This window comes from Ursus maritimus, unplaced genomic scaffold (genome assembly GCF_017311325.1).
Source record: "Ursus maritimus isolate PB19 unplaced genomic scaffold, ASM1731132v1 scaffold_15, whole genome shotgun sequence".
Classification (NCBI taxonomy): Eukaryota; Metazoa; Chordata; class Mammalia; order Carnivora; family Ursidae; genus Ursus; species Ursus maritimus.
The window spans coordinates 1,606,398-1,625,760 of record NW_024423897.1 but is presented as its reverse complement, the minus strand read 5'-3'; the positions used below and the strand labels follow the sequence as shown (position 1 = coordinate 1,625,760).

At 51.3% G+C, this 19,363-nt stretch overlaps 1 protein-coding gene across 1 annotated transcript; it reads right to left on the bottom strand.

Moving 5' to 3' along the window:
* Positions 1-8,701: 8,701 nt before the first annotated feature.
* Positions 8,702-19,098, bottom strand: LOC121102776 (putative protein TPRXL). Its single transcript, XM_040630612.1, is given in 5 exon segments — positions 8,702-9,235; positions 10,567-10,637; positions 13,542-13,610; positions 17,231-17,347; positions 19,053-19,098. Coding segments are annotated over 5 exon segments (837 nt in total).
* Between the last annotated feature and the right edge of the window lie 265 nt (positions 19,099-19,363).

Below are 19,363 nucleotides of genomic sequence, written 5' to 3'. Positions count from 1 at the left end.
CCCCAATTTGGAATCAGAAGAGTGGGCTGGACCCCCAGCTCTGCACTTCACCTTTTCAAGCCTCAATGTCCTGCTCTGCCAGAAAAGCCCAAACACACAAAACAGGGGTGCTGCGAGAAGCACATGAGACTCTACCGTAAGTGAAAGTTCTTGATAAACCGTGAAGCAGTGTTCAGAACCCAGGAGCATTCTCAACAGATGAGCGTTGCGGAAGATTCTAGCACCGTTTGTGCATAGCACTGTTTACTGATTACTCTCTGCATCTGTGAACCGCGTTTCCAACACCAGAGAACGGTTCTGATACCAACTCTCTGGACACCGCGTGGTTCAACCCAGTCCTGACATGGACTGCCTGGGTTAGCACAGGCCCCGCTGGTTGAGGGCTCAGTCCCACGGATGCCCTGTTAAAGACAGTCACAAATCCTAGGTTGTTGCCTATACTTCTGACCAACTGGCTATAAATTCTGGGGGTTTCCACAACCTTGTCAGGCTTGATCATTCGCTAGAATGGTTCACAGAGTTCAGGAAAGTGCCTTACCTACTGTTACCGGTTTATCATAAAGGCTAGACTAACTCAGGAGCAGCCAGATGGAAGTAATGCCCAGGGCAAAGTATGGGGGTGGGGTGGGGCTTCTGCACCCCCTCTTGATGTGCCATCTTCCCAGCTCGTGGATATGTGTTCACCAACCCAGAGGCTCTCTGAACTCAATCATTCAGGGTTTTATGGCAGTTTCCTTGCATGGGCATGGTGGAGAACATCACTGGCCATTGGTGACTGAATCAACCTCTAGCCCCACAGCTCTCCCCAGAGGGTGGGCGTGGGGCTGAAAGTTCCATCCCTCTAACCATCGATTGATCTTTCTAGCAGCCAGCCCCCATCCTGAAGCTATCTAGGGGACCCCAGCCACCAGTCACCTCATTAGCATACAAAGACGCTCATCATTCCTTGATATTCCAAGGGTTTTAGGAGCTTTGTGCCAGGAACCAGAAACAAAACCCAAATATATAGTTGTCATCATCTCCCAATTTGCATATATTATCTGATTTAATGTCCTGGTCATAATTCTGTGAGGTCACTCTGTCATCCCCATTTAAATGATTAGGAAAAGGTCAATCAGAGAGGATAGCAGACTTGTCCAAGGCATTACAGGTTCCAACTCAGGTTCTAAACATTCCAGAACCTGCCAGAAGAAGGGATGGCTTCACCTTGCTCACCATGGACTGAAAAGAAGACATGTACCCTCTGGGCATCACCCTGAAGCCAGGGGCACAGGAAGCCAGCCTCACTGATGGAACTGGTGTTATTGATCTGGGGTGAGAAGTTACCAGGAAGCCGACTTGAGCAGCAGGGAGGAAAGACGGGTATGCTTGCTTATTCTCACTTATTTAAAGGACTTTTGAGCAACTGAGCGAAAGAGGGATCAAAGCAATCTTGTGCTCTGGTCCAGGCAGCCAGAGGGCTTCTAGATCAAGTAAGATGCCTTGGGAGTCCAACTGGCTAACTACCAGGGAAATAGCCCCAGTGCTCGAAGCCTGAAGAAGGCAAAGCAGCAGGAGGACAGATCTGCATCCCTATTTTAGATTTTGGAGACTTAAAGCTGAGAGACACGAGATGACTTGCCCAAGGTCCCACAGCCCCCAGTGCAGCGCACCAGTCTCGGGCACTGAACCCCTGTCTGTGGGACCGCAGGGTCTGTGATGGATCCGCAGTGTATGGCTGTCCAGCCAGAGGCGTAAGGCCCCAGGGGCTGGGTATCTTCTACAGAAGCCACAGACTCCGCTCTCACAGCAAGAAGCTCCCACAGGAGTGATGATTCTGCAGCCTCTGCCTACGACTTTTTCTATTCTGGGTGCAAGGCGTGCAATTAGCATAAATCTGAATAAATTTCTCATTTTTAACAGAAAATAGAAATACATGAAAAAAGAGCTTAAAAAGCTCATGTTAACTAGTGAAATTGTGTATCATCGTCCTTCTTCAGATTCTACCTCCCATCCTTCCTTTTACCAAGAAGCCCATCCTCATCTTTGCATCTAATGAACTCTCCTTCAGCCTCAAGGCCCAGCTGGAAGGCCATGTCTTCCACGGAGCTTCCCCAGAGGCATCCAGGGCAGAACTGATGGCTTTTCCCCTCACGCGCCTCCCCCCCAGACCATGTATATCCTTTGCAGTCTGTCACACTGCATTCTAGCATACCCCGGAAGTGAGCCACCTGAGGTGGTCGTGTCTCGAGGGCATATGCCTCAAGGGATTTGTTTGACTGAAAGGCTCTAGAAAGTTCTCTCAATGCTGCAGGTGCCTTGACACACTGCAATACCCAGCCTCAAACTGAGGGACTCCACACCCCAGATTTGTTTGCATCATTTCCTTCTGACTCTGTTCTGAGGGGCTGCCCAGCGTGGGACTGCTCCCCCTGGTGCTGTGAGGACACCATTCGTGTCAACACTAGGTCGGTGGTTAGGAAAAGGTCAGTCAGAGAGGATAGCAGACTTGTCCAAGGCATCAGAGATTCCAACTCAGGTTCCAACTCAGGCTACAAAGGGTCCTCCAGACAGGCCAAAATTATCCTAACTAAGCCCCTACATATAAGTCAGATGGTGGCCCCCTGAAGACCCTAGCCCTCCAGCCTACTGAGCAAGGCCTGCTCTGTGATAGTTAAGGAAAGCCAGTTGGCGCTCTAATGTAGATATCTACATTCCTCCCAGCCGGCCTTTGTTCTTCTGCTTCTCTGAGGGCTCACCCTCCAGCTACCTTTGTTCCCCGTGTGTCCCCCACACCCATTCCCTGCCATGGCCACCCACTGCCCCAACCCCACACTGGACATCAGCCTGAGTATTTCTCTGCCCTAAATCACCCTGCACACAAGCCTCTGTATGTAACAGACTCTGACGGAAAGTGTGGAGCAAGGACGGGTGGTTGTTGAACCCCACACAGGGCAGACAACAGCCTCAACTTGAATATGATCCTAAAATCCAGTATAATCCTAAAATCCTACCAGGAAGAATTTCTGCCTGGCTACATTCACCCTTAGACGCTAGCTTGTTGACCTTTTGTCCCGCTTTTTTCCTTCCATGACAGCCTCCCCATTCCCCTCAGGTCCCTGTCCAAACTCCCTCCCAATTAAGAGACTTCGGGTTTCTGGTCCCTACTCTGCTTGAAGCTCCTGGGAACAGCTAGGCACCCCCACCCCCACCCCACCCCCCACACACTCAGCTAAGGGCTCTCCATTCCTGGGCACCATCCTTGAGCCGCACCAAAAACATGCAGGGCATTGATATTACCATTTCCCTTCATGTGACCAAATTCCAGGTCAGGGATCCCTCCCCCTAGGAACAAAGGAAGTCCCAGGAATTGTATGTTGTTTTTCTTTCTATGCCGTCTCCTGCATAGGGGCTATAAGGAAGTCAAGGTCAGAAACTGTCTTCCTCATCTCCCCGATCCTATTTCTGCCCAGAACTAGGGAAGGATGATAGAGAGAGTGAAGAAATGATGGATGGATGACAACACAGCACTCAAACCAAGAGAAAGGCAGGAGGGAGCAAGGAGACACTTTGGAGTTGGGGGTTGGCCATGTGTTTACTCATTACCATGCATTCCTGGAGGGATCCGAAAAATCGCATATCTATTTCATTGGTATGGAGCAGATCATCTGAAAGGTCATTGTGGTAGACTGCATTAGTGCTCGGTAAATATTTGCTCTCCACACTCTGTGGGCAGAATACACATCCCAAACCCATGGCCTTGGCCTTGGCCGTGTGACTTGCTTTGACCAATGGAAGCTGAGTGGAACTGACAGTGTGGCCATACTGAGCAGAGAATTTAAGATGCATTGCTATTTCTGTTCCTCCTTGTATGCTCTCAACATGGGCCATGAGAAGATCCCGCTCCAGGAACTGCAAGAATTGAAGATACATGGAACAGATCGGAACCCAAGCCGGGCTGAGCCACAGCAGACCCGCAGACTGGTGAATGAGAAATAGCCATTTGTTGTTGTAAGCCACAGAGTTTTGGGGGGTTGTTTGCTGTCCAACATACACTGACTAAGAAGGTCAAGGTCATCTAGGACAACCTCCACCCAATGCGTAAAGCCACTTCTCACCATTTCTGCCAATTTAAAATCAAGCCTCAGCTTGTGTACTTCCGTGATGGGGGTCACTGTCTACTAAGACTGAAATAGTTAGACCCAACCCACCCCTACCTGAGTTTGACCATTGGTCCCAGCTCCCCATGTCCCTCTTTCCCGGCCTCACAGAGTAAGACCACCCCAACGGGCCCGGTAGAGACTGAGGCGGTATGGTGTTATGGTACCACCCACTCCCCACTCTGACCCCAGCTGCTCCCATAGCGCATGGTCCCCTGCGTCTTCCCCTCTCTACTGACTCTCCTTGCCTACCGCCCTCCACCAGTGCAAAGTCTCAAACCGACATTGCAGCTGATCAGTGTGACCCGTGGCCAGACTCCTGCCTCTGTGGATTTAGACGGTAGGTCTGCACGAGAAACACCTGGTTAGAAGCAGACTCTGGAGCTGCCCAGACCCGAGGATAGATGCCAGCCCTGCCACCACCTGCTGTGTCATCTTGGACGCAACACTTCATTTCTCAGAACCCTGATTTACTCATCCGCACAAGAGGACAACCATTGCCTCCCCGCACAGAGCCGGTGGGACGACAAGCAGTACTGTGCAGCATGAGCCGAGCACGGTCCCAGCCCCCAGAAAGCTCTCGGTCTTCACCGAACAATTGCCAGAGTGCTTGTTTACTCTTGATGCCTATTGAACGAACTACACCTACGTTTCAGGAATAATGTTTGCTTTCAAAAAGGGCTTTAACATTTTTTTAAATTAAAATACTCACGTAACTTCCAGTTATAAGGTAAGTAAGTCCTGGGGGTATAATGGACAGCCTGGTGACTGTAATTAACAACGCTGTATCGCATATTTGAAAGTTGCTAAGACGGTAGATCCTAAAAGCTCTCATGCCAAGAAAAAAATTCTGTAACTCTGTGACGAGGTTAAACTAGACCTCTTGCAGTAAGCATTTCGTAATATATGTAAATAACAAATCATTGCCGTACATCTAAAACTAATATAATGTCATATGTCCATTATGCCTCAATTTAAAAAAAAAAAAAAAAGGAGGAAAAAAGTATTCGTACAGTGCCAGAAGAAAGAAAGAAAGATAGAAAGTTTGATCACCCACAGACAACCCTGTTAAAATATTACCTAAGACCTGTTTGTGTAGACCCTTCGTTTTTAGCCCGGTAAATACTCCGCCTCACCGTCCTCGCCCTGTCAGGGTAGGTAGCCGAGCGCAGATGGATGGAACAGCCTTGGGGCTCATGCAGCCTCGTCTTCCGGTCCCACTTTGTCCCTTCTAGCCTGTGGCCCTGGGTCGGTAACTTGACCTTTTGGATCCCAACTGCATTTTTTTTTTAAGATTTTATTTATTTATTTGACAGAGAGGGGGAGAGAGAGCACAGGCAGGGGGAGCGGCAGGCAGAGGGAGAAGCAGGCTCCCCGCTGAGCAAGGAGTCCGATGCGGGGCTTGATCCAGGACCCTGGGATCATGACCTCAGCCGAAGGCAGACGCTCAACTGACGGAGCCACCCAGGCGCCCCTCAACTGCATTTTTGACATGGGAAAGCGTTTTTAAAACAGCTTTATTGGAGCCATGAGTCACACATCAGAGAACTCACCGTTCAGTGTACAACTCAATGGCTTTTGGTGTAGAGCCCGGAGTGAGGCTGCCAGCTTCCTCAGAAAGGCCCTCACGTCCTTTCTCCCCCTGGGCCTTCACTCTCCTCTCACGGGAAGTGATGATGTGTGTGGATGTCACTCATTCGGTCCTGTCGCAGGTAGTCCTGACAACCTGCTACCCCCCAGGCACTGCCTTGGGCCTGTCGGTGCGTCAGATCAGCAGTGATCTGACAGACAAGGCCCGCGGCTTCCCGGAACTCGCAGACAGCGAGCACGGGACCAGGAGACTGGCAGAGTAAAAGTGAGCCGAAGGACGGGCCCAGGGTACCTGGGGAAGACTATTTAGGGGCAGCCAGGGTAGGCCTCCAAGAAGAAAGAATGAAAAGGAGCCAGCGATTACAAGAGCCGCAGAGAACATTCCAGACAGAAATAACAGCGAAAGGGATGGGAATAAACCTGGCTTCTCAGGAAAACAGACAGCAGGCCAGTGTGGCTGACGGGTGGTGAGCCAGGGGTGGTCAGGTAGGAGACCTGTCAGGGAGGCACGCAGGAGGCAAGTGGGCAGGCCTAGAAGCCAGGGAGCAGGGTTCAGATTTTGTTCCGATTGAGAAGTGTTTTTGGAGGCAGTGACAAGGAGGATGAAGGGTCCTGGCTATGAAGGTGCTTTATAAGACCTACGAGAGATGACACGCTTGCTTTCCCAGGGCAAGTGAAGACTTAATCCTCAGGGGCTCAGTTTCCCCGTTGGGGCGAATGGACACACCTTAGAGCTACGTAAGCAGTAACCTGTTCTCATTTCCTTTCTTGTTTATCTTTCCAGGCCCTGGTAGCCTCAGCCCCTGGATTCTGACCTTTCCCAGGACCTCCCTATCTGAATCACTGGCAGGCAGGCAAGGGTGACATTCGCCACTTGGCGTGGAGCCAGGGACGGGCACCACCCTGGGCAGGCCCTGGCAGAATCAAGGCCTAGAAGGGAAGAAGCAATGAAAAAGTTCCAGAAAAAGGGAAAATTAATGCCAGGTGGAACCCTGGAGATCAACTGGGGAAACTGAGGGCCTGAGAGAGAAAATGGCTTGTCTCAGGTCATATGACAAGTTGGAAACAGTTGGGACCAGATCTGAATGAGGCTCTCTTATCAATCCCTGGGGCAGAACACCAGTGGCAGCCAATAACCACAAAGCTTTCGCTGGGTGCCAGGCCCTGTCCTAAGGCATTTTTTAAAAAAAAGATTTTATGTATTTTTTTTTTTAAGATTTTATTTATTTATTTTGACAGAGAGAGAGACACAGTGAGAGAGGGAACACAAGCAGGGAGAGTGGGAGAGGAAGAAGCAGGCTCCTGGTGGAGCAGGGAGCCCGATGTGGGGCTCGATCCCAGAACCCTGGGATCAGGCTCTGGGCCGAAGGCAGATGCTTAACGACTGAGCCACCCAGGCGCCCCAAGATTTTATGTATTTATTTGAAAGAGAGGGTGAGAGAGAGAGCATGAGCAGGGAAGAAGGGTAGAGGGAGAGGGAGAAGCAGGCTCTCCACTGAGCAAGGAGCCCGATGCAGGATTCGATCCCAGAACCCCGGGATCGTGACCTGAACCAAAGGCAGATGCTTACCCGACTGAGCCACCCAGGCATCCCTAAGGCATTTATTTACATGTTTGACTTTGCTTCTTACAACAGCCCTCTAAAGTAGGAACCATTAGACGCCCAACTTCATAGCCAAGGACACAGGACAATAGGTTTCACTACTAGAGAAGATTCAAACTCAGATTGCCTGCCTCCAGAGCCATGCTCTTAACTACACTAGCGAGCCGAGGCTCAGAGAGGGGCCTCGCGCAGTCAGGGCTGCCGCATCTCACCCACACTCACGCTGGAGTCACCGCCCTGCTGCTTTCCTTCAAAGAATGAGTCAGGCACATCTTCACGCGGCTGGCACCAAGCACGGGGAAGGCTTGGCACAGAAAACACTGGTTGAATTGAACCTAATTGTGGTAACAAGTTTTGCTCTAATGTTGCAGATTCATTTGGTAAGTGGAGGGGGAACAGAGGGAAATTGCAGGAAGGAAACAGATCGAACATCCCAGCTGGTGGTGGTTGTAGCAGAACGCAGGCTCTCGCTGAAGTCACAGCGCGCTCGTTGGAAATCGATGGGGTCTCCAGCAAGCCATTTAGCGGCACTCAGCCTCAGTGTCCCTATCTAGAGAATAGTTGATGAGCTCAACTAATGGTCATAAAGTGGGGAGTTGCCAGACTCTTTCTGCACAGGGCCAGATAATAAATACTTTCAGCTTCGTGGGCCATACTGTCTCTGCCGCATCTTCTCGACTGAGCTTCTCACAGACCATATGTATTTACAAAAACATGCAGCAAGTGGATTTGGCCCATGGTCTGCTGACCCCAGCCTGACGCAAGGTACGTAGCCAGAGCCAGGCACCCAGCACTGCGTATGCCTTTCATGGGCCCCAGAACTCTTGCCTTCGTAGGTCCCTTTCATCATAATATTTTGAGGCCCTAGAAATTTCCTCTTTTTTTATGTGAAGAACATTTTTCATTTTTTTAATCTTATGATTTTAAAAGAAATTACATGATTTTCATGATACCCTGAAGTACCATGGGCGCCAGATGCTGCGCCTCTGCGCCCGAGGGATGGGTCAGCGCTTGGCCTGCAGCAGGCTCTCCATGATGGGACTCCCATCCCCACGCCCTGCCCTCTGCTCGGGGGCCTGTGTCTGAGTCGGCTCAGTCTGCCCTAACAAAACACCAGAGACTGAGTGACTTAAATCACAGAAGTTGGTATTTTCACAGTTCCGGAGACTTCTACATGGCAGCTTACAGAATGGTACCTACGAACTCAGGCTATGCAGTGAGGCTGCCTGGGCTTGACGTCCCGCTTGACCCTCCCTCGCATTGACGAGAGAAGTTGCTTCACTTTTCCTGCCCTTAGGTTCCTCTTCTGTAAAATGGGGTAATTACAGTGTCTACCTCACTGGGCTGCCGTGGGATGTGTAGCAAGCATTCAGCGGAGGATCTGGCACATGCTAAGCCCTAGATCAATGTTAGTGATGGTGACGGTGGTGAGGATCGTGGTGATGGTGGTGATGGTGATGTGATGATAATGTGATGATAATGGTGCTGGTGATGATGGTGCTGCTGATGGTGATGATTGTGATGGTGATGATGGTGCTGGTGATGATGATTATGGTGATGATGGTGATGGTGATGATGATGGTGGTGGTGATGATGGTGGTGGTGATGATTGTGATGATGATGGTGATGATGGTGGTGGTGATGATGATGGTGGTGATGGTGATGATGGTGATGATGATGGTGGCGATTGTGATGATGGTGATGGTGATGGTGATGATGGTGATGGTGATGATGATGGTGATGATGGTGATGGTGATGATGGTGATGGTGATGATGATGGTGATGATGGTGATGGTGATGATGATGGTGATGATGGTGATGGTGATGATGATGGTGATGATGGTGATGGTGATGATGATGGTGATGATGGTGATGGTGATGATGATGGTGATGATGGTGGTGGTGATGATTATAATGATGTTGATGGTGATGGCAATGGTGATGATGATGATGGTGATGATGATGGTGATGATGATTTTATAAGAAAACTAGAGAAAGTGATTGGATGGCCCCAATGTCTAGAATCCTTCACCTGAGCATAAGTCCTTTCCATTGTCAATGCAAAGAAGACCCACCAAAAAGAGTGGATACTGGCATCTCTGAGTGGGGATGCTGACACACTGAATCCCTTTCTCTAGGCTCCCTGCATACTACCCTTTTGTTCAAACCCTTCCTCCAGATAGACTAATAGTTGGGGCCACATTTATCTCCAGTGCTCTAACATCAGTTGGGTGTCCTGGAGTTAGCATCAGTTTCCGCAGGTCTAAAGCTCAGTCCTCCATAAGACTGCCCCCACTTAGATGCCAACTGCAAATCTTAGGAGCCACCACATATCTACCAGCTGACTATAAACATACAGGTTCCCATGATTCCCTCAGGTTTGATAATTCTCTGGAATAACTCACAGAACTCATTGAAAGTACTAGACTTATGATTATAGTTTTAATACAAAGGATACCAATCAGCAGCAGCCAAGTGAAGAGAAACAGGACAAGCAAGGTCTGAAGAGGGAGACACAGAGCTTCTAGGCCTTCTGTTTGTGGAATCCAGACACATCACCTCATCGGCACATCAACACGTTTGCCAACCAGGAAGCTCCACCATGCCATGATTGGGGCTTCGTTACGTAAGCATGATTAAAGAAGTCATGGGCCACATACTTGGACTCAATGTCCAACACCTCCCACCCTCTACCCCTAGATGTCAGGCTGGCCCAAAGTTCCAATTTTCTTATCACAAAGGTGGTCTTCCTGGTGACTAGCCCCCATTGGGAAGACAGCTAGGGGCCCACCTACAGTCACTTCATTCGCATGACAAAGATACTCCTTTCACTCAGGAAGTTCTAAAAGTTTTTGGAGCTCTGTGCTAGGACAAAAACCAGATATATTCTTTATTTTAACACACCTCCCTGAGTAAGCCTCTCTCCTCTCTCCTCCCCAAAGCCTTGATTGAATTTTCCAGGCCCTGAATTTATTGTTTTCAAAGTGGGAGTCATCTTGTCCCTGGAAACAGCCTCTCCGGGGGCTGAGCTCATCATTCAGCTCTATGTGGGTTCATTCTCTTCACCTTTAGGTACTTTAGACCTTCCCTAAATCTCCTTCTGACTGAGATCCTGAGTTTCAGACCCAAACTTCACTTCCTAGGCTAAGGCTGGAGGCTCCTCACTCGCTCACGTCATCTTCCAGATCTGCCCAGATTCCCCATCTCACCCAGCCACTGCCCAAGACCTCTTACTGTGCTATCTCGGCTCATCCCAACTCCAGATCCTGAGCCTGCCAAGCCCAGAATCTGGCTTGAACAGAGTCCTAAAAAGACATAAGGCCAATGGCACATTTCCAGATGCGCCGTTCCCTAGTTGGATGGCCTTGAGCATGTCACTTCAATTCCAGAAGGTTACTTTCTCATCTGGAAAATAGAAACATAATCTCCATTAGTCAGGATTCAGCTAGGCTTTGCTACAGTAACAAATACCGCCTAACATAACAGAGCTTCATTCTTGCTCACACCCTCCCTCACAGCACTGCTCTGTCCTGTAACTATGTCATCTAGAGCACATAGTTGCCATGGTCACTAGGACAGTGGGAATAGAAGGGAGGGAGGAGGTATACTGGCTGTCGGTTGCCTTGGTCCGGAAGTGACCCACATCACCTCCACTCACGAGCTGCTGGGCCGTAGTCATCACATGGCTACCACATACGGCAAGATTTGCTGGAGGTGTCTACGTGCTATTTGGCAAGTGCCAACAGTCTTCTCCACAGCTTCTATGATTCGTGGGTAAGTTGGGAACATCAGGAAAGCTCCTGTACGGGAAAACTCCAGCCACAGAGCCAGTGATTGCTAATCAGTTTTCTGATTTCACAAAGGGCCTTTGTTTTGCTGTGAGCCCTTTGGTCTTGATAAGAAAGGTGGGACCCATTTGTGCCGTTTCATAGTGGGGCCTCCTTGCTTACCGGCTGCCAGGGTTAGACAGGTCTAGTGATCTGGCCTCCGGGGTGCTTCAGACTGGGCTGAGCTAAGAGTCGCAGAGATGTAGGCCCTGGATTGCTCCCAGGTACCCCTCCCCCTACCCCCACCGCCCCAGGTTGGAGATCCTGACTTCCTAGCCCTCAGATCAAAGGCACAGGCAGACCTTATGTCTCTGACCTTTACCTTTGCGGCCAAGAGCAAAAAGAATCCGACTTAGTGCTTTCACTTTCTATATTTCTGGCAAAGTTTACTCTGTGTAGTTGTAACCGAGTTAGTGGAATGCAATGGAGCGCAGGACATGGAGTCAAGATCACAGCAACAATAGTAACAGCGGTGGACATTTATTAAGCACCTACCGTATGCCAGGTTTTTTGAGGATCGTCCCATTGAACTCTTTCAGCCTCCCTGTGGAGATCCTATTATCATCCCCATTTACAAGTGGAACAACTGAAGCACAGAGTATCAGGAGGCCTGTCCCTGCGTGTGCGTAGCAAAGCCAAGATTCACACCAGGTCTACCAGACTCCGTGGCCTAGGACTAAGAGCTGCAGTGCCTGACCCCATGCCTGGGATGGAGCGTCCCTGCTGCTCGCCAACAGTAAGCGCATCTCCCAGCCACAAAGGAGCTCTAACTCGTAGGGTGTGTGAGCACTGAGTCAATTCATCTTTCAGCGAGCGTTTACCAACTGTCTGCTATGTCCGAGGCTGGCTAGGTTCTAGAGTTCAGGAAATGAACCAGACATGGCATCCTTAGGGGGTTCACGATCCAAGGTGTCATTAATTCCCAAAGCAGTAAGAAAGAGGCCATGGAAGAATGGAGGGGAGGCACCTGGCAGGGGAAGACGGGGTGAAGCAAAGGCAGGAAAGAACTGAGACCTGGCGAACAGGAGAGAATCAGGAAGCCAAGAAAGGAGGGTGTTCTGGATGGAAAACTGTATGTGCAACAGCCCAGAGGCACAGAAGGACCTTGTTGGGAACTTGGAGGGGCTTGGGATTGTTGGAACATAAAATCCAGGGTGGGGGCCGGGTGGGGACACCATTAGGAGATGTGGCTAGAGAGGTGGCCAGGGCCAGACTGTTCATGTATGCACTTATTCGTTCATCCAGTGAGCAGGAGAAGGCTCCAGGTGCTGTGCTAGGCTCTGGTTTCAACAGCGAACAAGCTGCAGAGCTTTCAGTGTGGAGCAAGGAGATGGGCAAGAAATGAGTAGACAAGTAAAGAGCTTCAGAGCGAGACTCAAATGCCAGGCCCAGGAATCTGGGGTGGTAGAGAGCCCCAGGAGAGCTGTGGGCAGAGGAGAGATGAGCTTAGATTTCTCTTTTAGAGAAGCTCACCCCATGTAGAAGGGGACGTTAGTGCCACAGCCCAGGCAGGCACTCTCACACAGGGCCAGGCCCTCAGTGGGTGCTCAGATAACAGTAGGGATCTGGGTATGAGTGTGGTGTGCTCCCTGGTCTGGGGCCTGCACCCCTCCCCCTCCACGCCTCTCTGTCCCCAAGGACATCTGCAGCTGGGCTGGACGCCTTCTAATCGCTCAGCTGGCTCTATGCCCGGTGAGGACATCTTGATAAGCATTAGAACTCCAGCCTTGACCCCAGAGGAGGAGGTCACTCAAATCCCTGGCGCTCTACTGCTGACCAGCCGAGGACCCCGCCGGGCTTCCCCAGGGCCTCATCTACCCTCGGAATGGGTGGTGGTCAGAGATCTGACTGGGGGCCAAGAGCCCTGAGAGCAAATCCTACGTCTGCTCCTGACTTGCTGTGTGCCCCGGGCAGGCTGGTCCCCTCTGCGCCTCTGTTTCCTTCCTGGCAAAATAAGAACAATAATCCCACCTCACAGGGCTACGGTGGGGGGCAAGGGAGATTATCCGTTTGCTCCTCAGCCCGCACGTTCTGACCCAGCACTCCCTAGGGGGCCTCCATGTCAGGTGCGAGGGCAGGTGCAGCCCGATGCCCAGGCTCGGCACTGATAATATCACATGGAGTTGCTTCATTTAATTTTCATAGCAACCCAGGGAGGAGGGCTCTCTCATCACCGCCTCTGTACAGATGGGGCAAACAAGGCAGAAAGAAACTGTGAAAGGCCCACAAGCAGAAGCAAATGGGGCTATGAATTTGGTCTGAGTCCAGAGCCTTCCCTCTGACCAGGAGTCCATAGTGCCTTGCTGCCCACATGGGACTCACAGCCTCGGTGAAGGAGACAGGGCTTGGAAAATACTCAAAAACTAACACAGAGTTACAAACGGGAAAAGTTCTGTGGCATCCAGTTATGGGGCAGGAGACAGAGAGAGGAGGAGGCAGGGGAAGGGCGGTCTTAAGGAGGGGCTGCCTGGCTGCAGAGAGAAGAGAAAGGGGCCCTGGGAGTGGGAGTCAGGCTTTGACTGCAGTGGGAGGGCTCCACAGGGCCCAGGAGGGGCCGCGGGCGTGGGACGCCTCGGCAGGGAGTTTGCACTTTCCTCCAGGTGCCCTGAGAAGCCGCTGTGGAGGGATGTAAACTGTTTATGCTTTAGAAAGAATCACCTGGACTACAGGGGCCATGATTGGACACCAGAAGACCATTGTAAAGAGGGTCCAGTGACCCTGGGGAGAGGGCCTGGCGGCTTCAACTGGGGGGTAGCCTCCGGGGTGGGGCGAAGGCAGCTTTCGGAGGATAGGGCAGAGAATTAACAGGAGTGGATGAGTGAGAAAGGGTGATACCAGGAAGCACGAAACATGGGTTATGGGTCTCAGGGTGTCTCAACAGGCTCGGTCTCCATGGAAACAAGGGCTGAGTAAGAGTCATCATAGAACCCCCGAGGCAAGGAGTCTCTGCCGGACTCCAACTCCATCAGACCTGGAGACCCCAGCTCTGCCCCTGACCAGCCACGTGACCTCGGGCAAGTCTTCCTGACCTCGTTCTCTCTCTCTCAAAAGCAGAGACGTTAAACATTTCCTCAGAAACCTCCAGGAGACTTTAAGTCTCGTTGGCCAGAAATGGGTCCATGACCAACCCTAGACCAACCAGTGGCAGAAGAGCAGGGATGACATGATGTGGCCGTTTCCAAGCGTATCTGCCAATTCTTGTCACTCTCCTCAAGGGACTAATTCCTTCCAATTTTTAGCCAGCCTCAAAGCCTGTGAAATAATAAGATGAGGTGGTTTTTCTGCGTTTTGATTTCATTTGTTACACCGCAGTTGATGACGGGGTCACACCATCGGCTTACACCAACCACGCTCCAGCGCCCGGGGTTAGACATTGCCAGCTAGGTAAAACTGGGGCTTTGGTAGCAAGGAAGAGGGGCAAGGATGTGGGACGAGCGATCCCCAGTGTCTGCCACATGGCATCTGACCACCAAGCTCTGAGCAAGCAGGGTAATACTAGGAACTTTCTCGTAAGGCTGATGCACGTAGCCTGATACGGTACTCAGACGGCTGGGTTAGTACAAGATTGACGTAAGAGCTGGAAATGGTGCTTCTTGACATACATTCCTGCATTACTAACGTGCTCGGCCCCGGTGGCAACCGATTCAGTCATTCAGCAACCCTAAGACCTTTCTTGTGCCAAGCTGTCTCTGGGCCCTGAGACACAGAAATGAAAATATGACCCTGTTATGGAACCCCCTGGGACTCTCAGACTTGGGCATGCCCGTGAATAACGGCCAAATCAGATGGAAAGTATGTGTTCGTGAGATAAGGCAACTCAGATGCAGAGGAAATTCAGAGCCAAGCAGTCTCGACAGAACATGGGGAGGAAGGGGGTCGGGGAGGAGGGACATTGGGGCAGTGGCAGCATCGCAAAGCAGGGCAGCGCCCCCTGCCCATCTACCCTCCTGGTCTCTCCTCACTCACTGCTCTCCCACCACATGGTCTGCTTTTCCTTCCTGAACAGATCAGGCCCATTTCTGCCCCAGAGCCTTTGCACTTGCTGTCCCTTTTGTCTGGAGCACCCATTCCCCCATTTTTGCATGACTGGTTCTATATCATTTAGACCTCAAATCAGATGTCCCCTCTTCAGGTACTTATTGTTTCTTGGCTACTCAGCAACAGATCAGTCTTCACATCAAAGAAGGTCAAAGAAGGGTGGATGTCTTGTCTCTCGCTCTCTCCTGCCCCCTGGGAATTGTGGAGGAAGCGCATGATCTAGCTTCCAATGGGACAACCAGAAATTAACCCCAGTGGCGAGAACAATCAAATCGTGGGTCCCACAGGGCAGAAGACAGGGTGCGTAGACGGCTTCCTAGGCTGACTGTGCTACAGCTGGTCTGGCTGCGGTCTCACTTGGGCCCCGCCCCCTTTCCAAGTCTTGTTCTCTAATACATGTAAATCCATCCAGCTACCCAGGGCCCCACTCAGTTCCTGATCAGCGCTCACTAGCCAGAGCTGGTTTCTGCAGTGTGCAATCATCCCTCACCTCGCTCCCCACAGCGGCCAGCCCCCACCCACTCTACCAGACACATCATCGAATTAGCATATGGGACAGTGTGGTTAAAGTTACCTGCTTCGCTGTCTGTACATCTCTCCCAACTAGAATACAAGCTTCATGAAACAAAGGCCTGGTCTGTTTTGTTCACAATTGTATCCTCAGGGCCTAGAACGGTGCCTCACACAAAATCAGGGTCGGAAAATCAATACTGTTGAACGGACATGTGAATAAAGATGGAGAGAAGGATGTGCTGATGGAAAGAACAGCATAAGCCAAGGCTAAGAGGTTGCAAATGTTCGGGGAACAGGAAATCCCCACCGAAGGAATATAAAAGTGAGGGAGAGAAGGGGGCCCTTCCCGGGGGCCGGTGGGCTCCCTGTCACCCTCAGGTAGTTCAGTCCAGACCCACGGCCGGGCTCCGGCACAAGGCAGCAGGCCCACCGGGGGCCCAAACGGCAGAGCAACAAGCATCATGGGTGTGCCCGGCACTGAGCCAGGGGATTCGCAAACCTCCTCACATTTCGTCTTCTCAAGTACCCTCGAAGGTGGGTGTCCACATCCCATCGTACAGATGAGAAGATGGAGGCCCAGGGAGATCAAGGAATGGCTTGCCCACAATCAAACAACTTCTAAAGAAAGGTGGGCCAATTTGAGGACCTACACTTTTCCTTTTGCAGGGCTTGTCAGAAATAAGGGGGCTCCTAGAATTGCAGGCCTCAGAGTCACAAAGAAAGCCCCCCAGCAGCCTTGGCTTGAATATCTGCAATGACGGGGAACTCAGCCCATGCCATTGCAAAAAGTTCCCACCCGGCAGGTTTGGGGAAGAGAGAAAGGAGGTGGTTCCAGATAAAAGAGCCTAGCAAAAGGTTGGAAGACTCTGGGGTCACACCAGATTGGATCTGAGCTTTGGGAACATCCCCGGGGGCCAGACGAAAGTCTGCCGGGGTGACCAGGAAGTTTTGGGGGGGGCTGAGGACATGCTGTAGTCACAGAGGCCAGGTCTGGGGCACCGCTGGGAGATGATGGGGTGCTTGCTCGTCAAGGTCCGGGGTTTCTTCTGGCTGTACTGGGCCCCCCAACACTGCAGTTTGTAGGTGTCGCGGAGGGAATGCCACTTTGCCGTCAATGGCCTGCTATAGGCCGATAAGATCAGCGGGCAAGGTCACAGGGAGGCCTATTGCCTGTTAGGCAGGGGCCCTGGTAGCAGTGTCGACCCTTACCTGGTGATTAGGGGCCTCTGGAAGCAGGGCCCCTGTCAGAAGAGCCTCTGCCCACTGTTTTCCCAGAGGTCTGTCCACACACCACCCCCCTGCCCCCTCGAGAAGCTTGGATCCAACAGACCCCCAGCTGACAGTTTTCTCCCCACACGCATCAGAGCAGGGCAGATCATTGATCATTCGAGCCCGCTGTCACTGAATTACAGGGGATTCGCTGCTGCCTCTGGGGTGGCCTAAGGCAGGCGAAAGTGTGTGGCTCTGGCCTCTCCAGGACCCGGGTCCCGATCGTGCCTCCCCCAGCACTGGGAGCTTGCGCGGCTGCGTATGGATCCGAGCCAGGGCTGCGGCGGGGACTGCGCGAGCTACTACTATGAACGTGAGAGCCCGCAGCCGACAGTCTTCCCTATCATCCTTCCGTCGACTCTCACTGCCTGCAAGAGAGGAGGGAAGTTCTCCCGGAGAGGCAGCCCCACCCCCACTCCCGGCTTCGAGTCCTGGGAGTCCTTCTAACCTAAGGGAGGTTTCGCGCACAGAGCAATAATGTGTCCATCTACGGGGTGCACGTGGGGTGGACATTCCCCAGGCAATCCTTATCCTTGTTTCATTCGGCAAACTACTGCTGCATGTCCATTCCAGGTGCTAAGAGAAGTACTCATGTGAATAAATAATTCCAATCAACCTGATCACTGTCATCACTGATGTGTGTGCCATATTCAGGGGAGCACTGGAGAAAGAGTCCTGCCTCCCGCTGCCTGGGGACATAAGTTGAAAACTTGTGGTTCCTCCATGCCCAGAGTTGAGGGTTAGAACAGAAGCAAAGCCACGAATACATAACGTCAATACAACCCAATCAGGGCATTCGCAGATGTGTGAGCAAAGCTGAATGGGAGCAGTGGAGAGGGAGCAATGAATTCTGCCCAGAGGAGTTCAGCCAGGCTTTCTGGAGAAGAACAAGAACTGAAACTGGGGAGACCAGCAAGGGCTAAGACTTCTGAATGTCCGAAGCCTCCCTCTCACCCTCTGGGGTGCCTTGCCCTTGGGAGCTCTTACTGCCTGCTCCCAGCCTTGTCCAGCTTCCCAGCTCTCCTCACACTGGCTCCTTCCCCACTTCTGCTCACAGCACCGTCAATGCTGGGTCCTCCCACCGTTCCCCAAGGTGTCCACTGGCACTATGCCCACCTCCGGCTTCCAGGAAAGTGGGACCAGGACAAAGATACCTCTTAGTTCTGTGCTGATGGAGGCTTAGAAAAAACTGTGCCTTTTTTGGCTTTCTGTCTGCTTCTGGAAGCTACTGAGTAAGGTACCCCACCACCTCCAGATTTCATAAACACACACTTGACCTCCCCCAAGAGTGACCTCCCCCATGAGTATGGTTAACTCATTACACATCTTTTAAAGAAGAGAAAACCAAGGCTCAAAACATTCAGATGAAAAATGGCAGAGAGAAAGTTAACTACAAGTTCAGGGCTCCATTGGCGTAATACAGCTACTGACCCTCCCACCCCAGGTCAATCTGTGAGCTGATCTTCAGTGAAAGGGTTAAAGCAATCACCTTTTACTCAACAGGTAGTTCTAGAGTTCCTACTATGTGCCAGGCACTATTCTATACACTGGCAGTTTGGCAGTGAACAAGCCAGGCAAACATGGTACTTGGATTCCAGTGAAAAGAGATAAACAATAAATGGAGGGTCGGTAGCTGTATTACACCAATGGGCAAATAACTAAGCAACCAGGAACATGTCAGAGGGTAGTGTACACTACGAAGAAAAGAAAGCAGTGCTAGGAAAGGAGAGGAGCGGCCTGTTTAGATAGAGTGGCCAGGGAGGGTCTAAATGATGAAAAGCATCCAGCCATACGAAGAGCTCAGGGAAGAATATTTTAGGCCAAGAAAGCAGCAAGTGCAAAGGCCCTGAGGTAGGAATGAGCTTAGCACGTTCATGAAACAACAAGACCAGTGTGGCTGGAGCAGGGAGGGAAAGAGGTCAAGTGCTAGGAGTCCTGCTTCTAAACACCATGGGGAGAGAGAAGTGGTATTAATCACCCACCAGTCCGCTGCTTCTGTTACCTCACCAGGTGTCCCTATCGAACAGGGGTCTTGAACGGTCCTGAGAACACCTGTCTACTACAGCAACTCACCCTGGCTGGTCTGACCCTCCCAGTTGATGCCACAGTGGTGCTGCATGCGTAACACCAAATTTCAGCTCTCTTGGGGCACATACCAATTAGTCAGCTCTTCCTTCCGCAGCCCCAGTCCAAGCCAGGACGGCTGCATCCAGAGCGGCTTCCAGCCACATGAGCTCAGCTCTTGCCATAAACACAGATTTCCCTTCCCTTAGTGATGAATTAATTCTTCTTTGGGTGTTACTACTGCTAGCTGATCCAGATCCAGATCCAGATCCAGGTCAAGGGCCTCCCACCTCTTTTTATTTTCTTTTTAAGTTATCTCT